The following is a 13,533-nucleotide window of genomic DNA, read 5'->3' as shown; positions in this document are numbered from 1 at the left end:
ATGCCATAGTCCTTTGGTTGTGAAACTGAAATTCCTTTTCTATCGTAACAAAAGAGTCATCATAGCAAATCCAACAGTCATCTTTTTTCGCGTAGGCTATGAAGTAGCCATATTTAGCTCGAAATCCTTTCCTTACAACCCAGCTTTTTAGAAACTATTTAGAAGTCAAAACATTAATTTCATTAATTAAAACACACGTCTCTTTATTTGTTATTAAGTAGCTAGTATTTCCCACAGAAAAATTTTAGGACTGACTTTTATGATAGTATTGTGCTTTGTAATTTTTGTACAAATTTCGCATCTATCATCCTCAGTTTTTCCATTTATTAGAAAAGTGATCCGTTTCGACAGAATTCGTTGACTACCATTTAATTTTATCGTGAAAACTCCCGAAAATACTGTTTCGTAGTCGCGAGTGAGACAACGGCTAGTTACATCGTGTGTAATTTCCATTCGCAGAAATAACTGGTAAAATTCTAAGGGGTCGTGTTCGGCCCCAAAGGTCAATGAGTTCGCCTTGTACTCAATTGTACCCAAAATTCTTCTCACTATTTTTAAAACTGGGTATGACCTTTTTCTCTCTACGTCCAGATACAAGCGGAATATTTTCAGTCGTCAATAGCATCATGTGATTGAGCCAATTTCTTCACTTTTCGTTATCAACGTAGCTATATTTTGGGCGTAAAGCGTTTGGGTAATTGAGATTGGTCACAACGTATAGTCCGCAATCATAACCGTTCGGTTGGATAGGGACTTGAGTAGGATACCGGTATTTCCAATTACCCGTGTGTTCGGGAAAAGAGCATTTGGCTATTTTCTCAAGGGTATGGCGACAATGAATCAATATTTCCCGTTTTCCTTCGTTCTCCGGTAAATGAAGATTATCAGTCGGGAGCGTGTACAAAATGGCAAATGCTTTCTCGTATTTAACAATAATACCAAGCAACCAATGAGATCGTCCAAAAATATTTGCCGTGATTAGGACCATGATATATTCTTGGTCACCCTTTTTGTCTTCAAGGAATCGTTCTACATTCCCGAAGTTACTTTCTAAACTCGCGGCCAACGAGTATAAACACGAATCTATAAACAAAGCGCTATCGCTTACTTTGCTGTTGAGAATTAAGTATTTCATACGCTGATTCAGAATAACATCTTCAATGTATTCACCGGGTTTGAGAGTAGAAAATTCTTCACTTTCAAGACTTTGGCGACATTCCGGAGAACAAACCCAATGATCGTTAAGGTTTAACTCTCCCACATCGTCCATATCGTGAGCAGAGTTAGTCTTACTCGAGCGCTTCGTTGGTCTTACGTTTTCACGGACGCATTTACCCTCATCTGGTATCTTTCTTTTTTGACTTGTCCGTCTTTCGGTTCCATCAGTTTTTAGGACGTCAGCTATTTTTGCCTTTTCAATTGGCGTAGACGACTTTCTTTTAATTGGCGCGTTAAAACTCTCTTCGGGGTATCGGGAATGGACAATGGCGCCAATAAACCATCACTCCGGTCGTAAGACTCTAAGTCCTTCAAAGGCGTCGAATGATTACTTCGTGTGCCAACGATGGAGTCTTGTGATGCTACGTAAGAATCGATGTCCTCGAACCTCGTTTTCCGTCCGGTTTGGTATACTTAAAGTTCTTTTTCTCCGGAACCTTTCCTTCTCGTTATTGCCGTGAGAGACGGAACGTCGGGAATCTTTTCTGAAAATGCGCTTTTATTTCGAATCATTTCTATAGCCAACACGTGAAAGCAGCGGCTGTTGCCGAAATTGCAACTACAAGACTTTTTCTTGTTACTGGGATCTCTGACCACATAAACCATCGGATTGGTAACGAGTGTGACTAAATTTTGTCTTAGACAAACTGAAGCCAACAATTTCTGGGACCATCTACCCGTGTTTCTCTCCGTTATGGGATCCGAAGAATCCGGTACGACGCCCTTTCTGGCCGCTTCGACTATTTCGCTTCTGTTCGCCAGGGAGATATTGAGTTTCAAGCTTAACTTTTCGTTACCTTCAAACTCCGGCTTCAAGTGGTATTCTCCTTGGCCATCGACGGCGCGATCGTAGTCGTTTAAATCGATGCTCTTTAAATCTTCTAAAACCATAATGGCGTCGTTGATCTGTTTCTGTTCCCCTTTGAAGGCGCGTTTTATTTTGCTGTCATAGCTCTCGATGGGCGTTTTACGAAAGATCGAACCTTTGGTGGCGTTCGGAAATCGCCGTCGTTTTCAAATCAACCTTCAAGTGATTGTCAAAATATTTCACGAATTTCGCTGGCCAAGTCGGATAATATTATCCGTATTTTTCATCAAAGTCCTTTTGCGTTCTACTAACGCGCAAAAATTATCGAGGAGAATCTTCTTATTATTTATAGTGGTTTTTGCTTGATCTAGCCACCGCTCGACGTTTTTCTTCAAGTGATTGTGGCAAACAATTAAATTAGTTTTACCCATTTGAGAAGCGCCCATTATGGCGTGGGTGATAGCCGTTTCTCTATAAGAAACAATGGGGCAGTTCGATCTAAATTCGTCCAATTTCAGTTCTTTCGCCACGTTATCGCGCCAAAAGTGCTCGTGAACTTCCAGAGACTTGACTTGGTGTGTCAGAAAAAAAATCAGGACAATGGGATGTTCGATGAGCATCGTGTTTATCTGGAATCTTGGTTTCGAAGGACAATAGGACGAGGCCGCCATCTTTGGAGATTGCGTAGAAGAAACCTTCCGGACTATAATTAGAAAGTCTAAGGACGTGGCGCACGACGCTCTTGATCATCCTGTCCAACGATACTAGATCCTGCTTAAGAATATGAGAGAGGGTCAGCACGTGCAGATACCGTGGAATCAGAAAGTCCTTTAGCATGACGATCTTCTGGTGAGGCTTTAGTTCGCATTTCATCAGGATCTCGATGGCCGTATAGATGATCTGCAGGTTCGGACGACATTTACCTCGGCTCGAGTAGTTTAAGCCAAGATAGGTAAGCAAATTTTCGCAGGTAACAAGGGCCAATTTGGATCCAAAGAGTTCGAAGTCGTATGCCCTATCAAGAATGATCTGCTTCCCCAACTTACGTAGGGTGATCATAGAGCATTTCACCGGATTGACTTGTAGACCTCTTGCCAGCATAAACTTCTCCAAAGATTGTAGAAGCGATGAGAAGAATGTCGTTGGCGAAGCAGATGAAATTAAAACGAATGTGGTTGATCGGGAAGCCAATATACTCAGGCAGGCTGCGGATAAGTTCGTTCATGACGCAGTTGAAAAGTATTAGGCTCAATTGGTCACCTTCCTTGACACCATTGTTGACATTGATCCGCTGTGTCCTCTCGCCATCACAGGAAATCGTCGTGTGGCAGCTTTGATATGATCCCATTACGTATTTGATAATCTTGTCCTCGATGCCGGCAGCTTCAAGCGCTCGCTTAATAGAGTGGGGCGAAACGCTATCAAAAGCTTTGGTGGTGTCGATTGAAGTGATATACAGATCCTTCTGCTTCGCTCTTGCTTCGGATACTAGATAGTCGACCAGGATAGTATTCGCACCCAGACCGTCAAAAGACTGAAAGGCCTGCGGAGCGCTTTGCAGATCTACTGAATCGAGGAAACGTTTAGCCAGGTTTGCTTGGAAGACCTTGATGACGATTGGACCAATGGTGATCGTTCGCCAGGTTTTAGCGTCAGATAAGTCCCCTTTCTTCGGAAGTAGGATGGTTCGAGATGCTTTCAGAGATCCAGGAACATCCTTTAAGTACAGGAACGTATTGAGGCTTAAGTTAAGTAGCTGCAGGTTCATGTTCTTCAGATGTTTTAGATTCATTCCATCAGGACTAGGAGAAGACGATCTGCACCGTTTGATTGCTTGCGTGACATCAGTTGGGGATAGTGGAAGGTAAGTATCTTTCTTTCTAGGTCGGGTGATAACGGGCTCTTCATCAGGGCTCGAATTTCTAGAAAAGAGTTCCCCGAAGACAGTGTTGATGTTCTCCACGGTTGGATGAGGTCTATTGCCATCGTCGGACGAATCAAGGAAATATACATTACCTTCGCTTTCCTCCTTTCTCCAGAATTTGTTTTCCTCGGGTAGATTTCTGGAGGATGGATTTTACCCCTCCGCTCTCTCCCAATCGCCAAAATTTGTTATCGCTTCCAATCGCTATAATTTCACCCTCCCCAATCGAGTTTGTTATAGCTTCAAGTCGCTATAATTTTCATTCTCCAGAATTGGTTTTCCTCGCGCAGTTTTTGGAGGATGGATTTTCTCCCGTTTTTCCCTTATCCCCAAACTCCATAAATTTATCGCTATAATTTATTAACTCTATAATTTCTTTAATCGCTTCCGAACACTTTAATTTCTAATCTCTATAAAATGAGCAATAAGAACAATTTACTTACATTTAATTTTTTTATTTTAGAACTTTATTTACAAGAATACATTAAATTGGTTCTACGACCAGTCCGACATTTTACTCGTTTAAATCGTAGTTTATCAATATAATCGCAATTAATTCGATATTCGAAAGGGATGAAACTACCTTCTGCAAGCGCAACTTGTATACTGGGCCGGATTAAGACCTTGTGGGGCCCTAGGCCCAAGCTAATTTTGGCGCCCACTTTCCCGAAATTTATAATTGACAAATGAATGAAAAATACAATTTCAATGTAGACTTTGCGGATATTTAAGTGACGTTAATAAAAGATTGCTTTACATGGTATCGAAAAATGTGGACGCATTTACTAAAATTACTTCGAAAAAATATGTTGTGAAAAGTAAATGATAAAGGTTTTGTTCTTTTAATCTTTTCGGAATTTCTTGGTGCCCCTTGTAGGCTTGGTGCCCTAGGCCTAGTCGGCCTATTGCGTAATCCGGCCCTGCTTGTATAAATAAATAAAACCTTCTACCTTACGTATTTGTAATGTCTTACAGCAGTACCATCTCTCAGATGAGGGACACTCACAAACGTCGTCTTTAGGTACAGTTGAGATGCATTTGTCGACGACACTAGTTACCCTTGGCGTAGATAGAATGTCCCATTCTTGCGAGAGGTACTTTTCTGAGTGTGAATTATCCCTCGACGGACAGTGTGACAAGCATCTGGCGTGTTCAATTTCTGGTACGTCTCCTGATTCCCAGTGTTCTAAGATTCCATGGCACTTGTAACATCGTCCATCATCTCCATGTTGAATGTAGTCGAATCCAGCAGCAGCTAGTTTTTCTTTATTAACGTGTGAATTTTTCCAGTGACGAAACGTTTCAAGTCGATACGATTCAATATCCATAGCTGTTCTAGAGAAAAATATTTTCTGTAGTTTCAAATGATACATTCTATACCGCAACATGCTTAGCCTAATTTTATCAATATGGTTTTAACTGGTTAGGCCTAAATTTCTAAACCACGTAACGGTTTTATGGTTTTTTCCCGCCAATGCTACAATTTTCTCATTGACAATTTTCTTATAGCACCTAGCGGTTAAAATTTAAATTTTCATAAAACGTGAAAAAAATTTGATTTAGATGCAATTTTGGTAGAAAGTGTCCCCCGGCACGTTTTATGTACAGTACAAATTTCAACTTTCTAGAAAACATAGTTTGGGAAAAAAAATCACTTTTCCGATAAAAAAAACACCCTGTATAACATAAAAACAACAGTTTAAAAATTAAAATATATCAAGATATTTAAATTAGTTTCATTGTGTTTATATTTCTATTGATGTCAATGGAAAATAATGTGCAACTTGCTAAAAGTTTCAAGTGTTTTTAAAATTTTAATTGCTATAATATATTGAAAGTATGTATTTGATCCATTAATGGTATTTAAAATAGCTTAATATAAGAAGAAAGTAAACACATTACTTAACGCATAGTTAGCGTAATTATTTATATACCCTATTAATATGGATATTTTTTACTTTATAAATAATAAGTTAACATTATTTACACATAGTTCTTAGTTAAAATGATTTGTGTACCTACGTAAATGTTTTTATATGCATAATATATTGGTATTTATATGATCAATAAACACAAATCCATAACCTGCTACATTGAACTATACATTTATACTTAAAACAATACCTGCATTTGAAATTAAAAAGCATAAAAAACTACAGCTTATAAATGAAAATACATCAAGGTATTCAAATCAGTTAAATGAAATTAGTTGCATTGTTTTTTATTTTTTACTAATTACAGGGACGTTTCAAAGCTCAACTCTTAAAAAAAAAAGGTTTTTTAAAAAAGGCTTAATTTTAACTAGCGATAAATCTATTTTAATAGACGCTTTGCTGACATCGAGCGGTATCAATGGAAAATATACAAAATACTAAAACAATCAAGTGTTAATAATATTTTAATTGTTTTATTATATTTATTGTATGTACTCGAGCCAATAGTGGTATTTAAAATCGCTTTATATAAGAAGAAAGTAAACACAGTACTGAACGCATAGAAAGCGTTATTTATTATATAGTTTATTAATTAACTTTTAATAAGGTTCTTAATTTACTTCATAAAAATTATTTTATACCTTATTTACATAGGGTTCTTAGATAAAATAGATTCGAGTGCGTTTTAAGCATACAAATACTTAATGTAATATAAATATTATCAATAAACATAAATAAGAAAAACAAAATAACGCTAGCTAATAATTATTTAAAACAATATTAAAGGAGTAATAATTTCAGTTATGAAATTGGTATATTACATTCTTATGTATTAGCTAAGTATCATTAATTTTACTCGTACAATTATAATTATCCAATGATAAAATATATATATATATTTTTTTTTCAAATTATTATGGATATATTTAATCATCGACCGAAAACTTGGCTAGAAGAAAAACTAAATAACGATAAATTATTATCAATATCACATATAGCGTAAAATTTCACTTTTTTTGCAAATTCAACAAACCATATTATTATTTCTAAAAGCATAAAAGTTTTAAATAAATGTATAAATAAACCATGTAAAAAGGGTGAAGTAATGACACTAAGAAACATTCCTATTCACCACCTTCTGGCGGCACACTGCCCACCCTGACACTGGCGAGACACTTCGAACTCACAGCACCTGTTTCACTTAGCAACAACCTATGAAGCAGTAGCATTCGAATGTTTAATCTATTTCCCTAGTATCGGCCAGTTTGACCTTTACCGCCCTATGGCGGACAACCCCCACCCTGACACTCGCAAGACTATTGTTTCCGAACATAGCGCCCCCTTTTACCTACAATCCACATATAAATATGTTGCATACATAGTTTTCAAGTATATCCGTCAAAGCGGGCATTTTGACCTTAAACGCCCTCTGGCAGCTAACTGTCCAATCTGCGACTTGCATGACTATTTTTTCGAACACTGTGCAACGTCTTCACCTAGAATCAACCCTCAAAACTTTTGCATTAATTTTTATTAAATCGCTGGTCGCTCAGGTTTAGTGCTACTTATGTGTTTATTACTCTATGGACTAGCTGAACTGTACATTTGTCGACGTAGCTCAAGAACTATACCAGATAGAAACTTATCCTTTGGAAGGACACAATGGGAGCTTAATTTCAATCTGTATACCAATTTGCATTTAAATCGGTTTAGTACGTTTTGCTGTAGAGCGGGCTGCGAGGAAAAGATGGAAGAAGAAGAAAAATTAAGCCTAACTTTGCCCCATTACTACGAAACGTCGCGTCAACCCTGTTCGATGGAATTCGTATATGTTTGTCGCGTGCCTGTCACCTTCCAAACGATACATCACTTGTTTTGATACGACCGGGTAAAATCGGCGTCATTCTGACTCTAGATAATGTAGCTAGTGCTCGGGTAGGTGCTCTTTACCCGGACCTTGCATAGGGACTACCGTCCCTTTTGATTCCCCATATGCCACCAAGAAAACCCGAATTCCGTCCTTTTCAATGTTACAGCTGCGGATCTACGGATCATTTCGCCAGAAGCGGTCCAAACAGGTTAACACCAACCTTTTCCCCCAAAAATGGAGGACCAACTCATCCGAAGATTATTCAGGAACTACAGTTCAAATGATAACCGCAGACCCGATCAGAGACACCTGTATCACAATTTTTTGGGAAAGTTTGTTGCACTGAATGAATCTGGTGCATAAAATAGATTCATTAGCTAGAAAACTGCCAAGCTCAGATATCACCATGGCAACCAGAGAATCAAAGGCCGAAAGAAAAGGACCAATTACTCAAGAAATTTCCATTGACACACTACAAGGGTCCAAAATAAAATTTAACTTTTTCATTCTGGAAAACACCCACTCTTCAATAATTTTAGGACGAGATTTCATAACAGAAACCAAAGCACCGGAGATTTCCATAACTATAGATGGAGCTAGGTGGACTTATCCTTTTCTTGGTTCTAGAAAAGCCAATTACACAAAGAAAATAAAACCCACACAGCTACTACCACAAATTCCAGAAATAATCCAAGAACAACGTTAGGACTTAGGCAACCTTGTTGATGAATTTCGAGGGGGTTTTTGGAGTAAAAACAGGGAGATTCAAACCAGTGAAACAGAATAGAGACTGAAAATGCTCTACCTACCTCCATGCCTGCTTACCGAGTATCAATTCCGAAACAAGAAAATAAATTATTAGTGACATGCTGATTCAAGGCATAATTAGACCTTCTGTTTCACCCTGGGCTGCACCTGTAGTCTTTGTTCCAAAGAAGACTGGAGACACCCGATTTTGTGTAGATTATCGAAAAATTAATTCCGTTACAATCCCCGATCAGAACCCACTTCCTCACATTTATGAAATCTTGGACAACATAGAAAACCCTCAATATATTACAACCTTGGACTTGAAGAAAGAATATTGGCTGATACATATGGAAGAATTATCCATCCCTAAAACGGCTTTCATTTGTCATAATGGAAAATATGAGTTTATACGAATGCCCTTTGGTTTATCTTCTGGGCCTTCATCCTTTAAGAGAGCCATGGATAAAAATTTTCCAACCTCAATAAGAAGAAATCACGGAGTAGGAGTTCGCCTTGACGACATAGGAACAGCCTCTCCATCTTAGGAACAGCACTTAAACGACCTACGTTACGTATTCTAAACCCTGAATGAAGAAGGTTTAACATTTTGTATAGACAAAAGGGATTTTGCCCAGGAAGAAGTGAAATTGCTGGAACAGGAATCAGACCAGACCCAAAAAAGTAAGGGCTTTACAAGAATTTCCCCCACCTAAAGATGTCAACGGAATTATGAAGTATCTAGGCCTGGCCGGATGGTTTCGACGATTTATTTAAAAAATTTCAAGAATTACAGCACCCTTAAATAAATTGAGTATTGGGAGAAGAACAACAAGACGCCTTTAATATAGTTAAAACCCATCGGACTTCAGCCCCAATTGTATCAACCGCGACTTTAACTGGAAAATATATTAAAGTCACGGACGCCTCCAATACAGGTAAAGGATCAGTGTTACTCCAAGAGCAAGGAAAAGACACTAAAGTAATTTATTACGCAAGCCGAAGCTTGCAAGGAGCCGGGAAAAACTATTCAATTTCAGAAAAAGAGTACCTTGCAGTTATCATTGCTATCCGAAAATTCTGACATTACGAAGAAGGCACCCATTTTACAGTAATAATTGATCATCGTTGCTTAACATGGCTGTTTGGAATTTAAGACCGTCACGGCAGTTTAGCAAGATGGACCATAAAACTTCAAGCATATAATTTTTATATAAAATACAGTCCTGGAGTCACCAACAAACTTGCCGACCCACTGTCAAGATATCCTGTCAAAGAGAATAACCAAGTTCAAAGGTCCGAACCAATTAACATCCCCTCTACCTCAAGAACCCACCCTAGAATATTAAAAAGAACTAAGACACCCAAATTTCCTGTTTATCTTATGTTAGCACTAATTTTATCAATAGACAACCCATATACAGAAGAATCTGAAGATAATAAAATAACAGATGAGGCAAGTGAAACCTATTTTTTAAATAAACCATGCGCAATCCATGCATATCCTCTACCTCAAGAACCTGAGATTTGACTCCTTAATGAAAATAAATGGGCAGATTTACAACAAGAAGATCCGGAAATAGCCCCATTATATCACCCGGCCATCGGAAGACACCCTGAATATGAACTAATAAATGGAATAATTTTTCGAAGAACCACTGAAAAATATAACTATCGAAGATTATGGGTCTAATAGACACTTGCGTATCATAAAGTCAGGACGCGGGTTTATACTCCCACCCCTTTCTGGCAAAAAGAAACTACATGTGTCACTAGTGACTATACTATATTCTCCATGTGCATTAAAAAACCTGACTTTATGATACGCAAGTGTCTATTAGATATTATTATTTTTATAATCTTTACGTAAGCAACTACCGTTTTAAGCATTCAAAAAGAAATAATTACAGAGATTCGAAGTATTTTTATTAGGGGTTAAACCTACGCACAGCTTAACGAATTGTTAAGCACTCGGAGATTCGAACCCGGGTCTCTGCAGGTACATCGATAACGCGTTTACCAACTGCGCAACTTTAAGCGAGGTAAAGGTTGGTTAGTTTCAAGACTATAAACAATGGTATGGCAAATCCCGGACCCAACTACAAGTGACCAAATTTTAATCGTTGATACTGGAAATTCCGTTGGCGCTAGGGAAAAGTGCCCGTGGACAATTTTGCACTTAAACTAAGCTTAACAATATATTTCAATTTCACGGAAATCCGTAGAAAGCCAAATCCCAAAGAAAGTGTGCCATGTCCTTTAATGAAAATTTTTGGAGTTGACACAAATGGAATTTTAAAGAAAATTATATTTATCGAAGGTTTTTCAACAGGCGTATTCTTATACTTGTTTTCTGTTAAAGTAACGGGGTTGGGTTTTTTATTTATACGTCCTATATCCGGTCAAGCTTAAGAAGCTAGCAAAAACATATCTCGAATAATTCCTTAGTTTTTAACTGCGCTCTTTGGATACTTGTGATTTGTGAATTTTTGTTATTTAAATTAGGTTATTGATTTAAATTTTTAAGTGTATCTTTTATTTTTTGGGATTTATAAGTTTTAATTTCTTTTTATTAGTTAAGGGTATTTTTTATTAATTTTAGGAAATTGTGTATTATATTATTTTATTTTTATACACTAGTGTTAGTTAAGTTGGGATTAGACATTTTTTTATCTTTTCTAATCAACACAAACAAACCATTGGAAATGGTCTGAGTGTCGAATAAATCGCGTTTATTTAATTGTTTTATACAAGGAAATAATTAAGCACTAAAATTTAAATTTAAGTATTTGTAATGTAGCCCTGTAGTTTTTAATTTCGCGCTAAATGCGATAAATTTCATAAAAATAAACAATAAATAAGCTTATAAGCGCGTTTCATGGATTTTAAATAAAATATTGGACAATTATAATAACATTTTACCCCATTTTCCTTAATTATAAAAACTAAATTATTCATTAAACATTAAATGAAGACTTCTTGAAATGTTAGCAAATTGCTTTAAAGTAGGACCTTTTACTTTCAGTTAATTTGCATATATTGAAGCTACAATTAATGGTTAGGTACTAAAACAAATATGTTCGTTGACCTTAAAAATTATTTAAGAACAACCTTTGACAATAATCATTAAAATCTATTTAACAATGCTATCAGGTGTGCTTAGTTAACCTTAACGTAAATATTTTCTTATTTTTTAAAAATAAATTATTTTTGTTAAATCGCAAAAGTGCGTTGATATTTAAGTGGTTTATTTAATTAATAACCTTTAAAATTATTCTAATCATGAATGAAGTACCTCTTGAACTCAATGGTATATTCCAAAAGGATGTAATTAATTGTAAACGGAATCGATCCGAAGTGGAATTTGTAATACGTGTTCAGAAGAGATTTGAAATTGAAAAGATCTTTCATGAAGATTTCTAAGTATTAAATTAAAAATTTCTGTTACTTAACGTCTTAAGGTTTAAAGTTAAATTAGATTAAGGGACCACCTTGTAAGTAGAGCACCAGCCTTTATTGACATTGGTCCTTAAATTTTTTCGTATCTTACAGTTTACAGTTATCATTGGATTTGTGGAACCTTGGTTACATTCGAACGAGCACCGTTATCTTCCTGCCTTTTCAAAAAAACCAGTAACTTCACGCTTGAAAATGTGCTACAAGATCGTCTAGAACACTCGACGCTGACGCTCCCGCAGCAAGAAAATACATCCGTATTTTTTGTGCATTCATCCGGCTGTTCTTTTTTATAAAGTTTTAACTACGCCCGACAAAAAAACCTCCGCCGAAGGTTATATAAGGAGACCCAACCCGCGACATTTCACCAGTAGAGCACCAGCCTTTATTGACATTGGTCCTTAAATTTTTTCGTACCTTAAAGGTACCTATTAATTTCTTATTTTTTATTATTTTATCTGTTTGGTTAATTTACTGGTGCTCTACCAACAATCTGTAAAATGACCGATAAAGTAAGCCTATTAGACGTGATGAATGAACTTAAATCCATGAAAACCGAACTTAAAAGTGATATATCGTCTGTTTCCAAGGCCATTAACAAAACCAACGCTATGCTAGACCAATTAACGTCTAAGGTCGATAACCATGAGAAACGTTTAGCCAAACTAGAGGAACAAGCGTTAGGATCGGAGATAACAGTATTAAACATGGACAGACTCTGTGAAAATGTTTCCGAAAACGTGGCCGAAAAAGATAAAGTTATAGGCTCCCTTCAATCGGAAATTAATCACTTAGCTTCTGAAACCCGACGAAATAATTAAGTAGTTGCGGGGCTTCCCGAAAAAAATGGAGAAGATCGAGCTAATTCACTTGTAGAATTTCTTAGTGAAATATGGGTTGGATCGTTAGTATTAACCCTTATCAAGTTTAAAGACGTGGTAATCTATCAGCAGATATCAAAGCTCCTAGAAAAATTGTTTTAAAACTTCCGGACGTTACCAGTAAAAATGAAATACTTAATAACGCCTATAAGATTAAAGGGTGCAATGTATATATTTCTCACGATTTCACTCCCCGCCAAGAAACCTCCCGATATTACCTTAGAAAATTTATTAAAGAGCGCGGAAATGACAAAGCCAAGTTTATCTCAAATTTTGTAGTCCAATTTGAAGGTCAAAAACACCATTATAATGAAACTACAAAATCGGTAGTTCTTAAATTTATTTAACCTAGTACAGAAATCCGTCTCTCTTTTTAATGGAAATATGCCGATATTATAAGTGCACAATGCAATCTTCCTAAACTCCTCGCTCACCTCGAAAATCTGGTGATCTCCTTTAATGTCATTGCTCTTACTGAAACATGGTTTCGTAACGATATTTCTTTTTTTCTACCCAATTTCACTTATTATGGAGTTGGTGACCGCAAAGGTGGCGGGGTGGGTTTTTACTGTCATAGTTCGCTTGATATCTCTCCCGTAAATAATCTCTGTTTTTTAACTGTCATATAAAACAATTATTACTGGAGACTTCAATATCAACTTTTTAAAAGACTCGCCCTGCACTGCGTCGCTACT

General features: G+C 36.7%; 1 protein-coding gene across 1 annotated transcript; it reads right to left on the bottom strand.

Moving 5' to 3' along the window:
* Positions 1–646: 646 nt before the first annotated feature.
* On the bottom strand, positions 647–1,270 carry LOC149954639 (uncharacterized). Its single transcript, XM_090165278.1, has one exon. It carries the CDS (start codon positions 1,268–1,270, stop codon positions 647–649), a length of 624 nt encoding a protein of 207 aa, XP_090021404.1.
* Positions 1,271–13,533: the final 12,263 nt, after the last annotated feature.

This window comes from Leiobunum rupestre, chromosome 2 (assembly GCF_980474605.1).
Source record: "Leiobunum rupestre chromosome 2, qqLeiRupe1.1.hap1, whole genome shotgun sequence".
Classification (NCBI taxonomy): Eukaryota; Metazoa; Arthropoda; class Arachnida; order Opiliones; family Sclerosomatidae; genus Leiobunum; species Leiobunum rupestre.
This window is presented reverse-complemented; position numbering and strand designations above follow the sequence as displayed.

Excerpts from the sequence above, each read along its gene's own strand:
- LOC149954639 (XM_090165278.1), bottom strand. The coding sequence starts at position 1,270 with ATGGACGATGTGGGAGAGTTAAACCTTAACGATCATTGGGTTTGTTCT.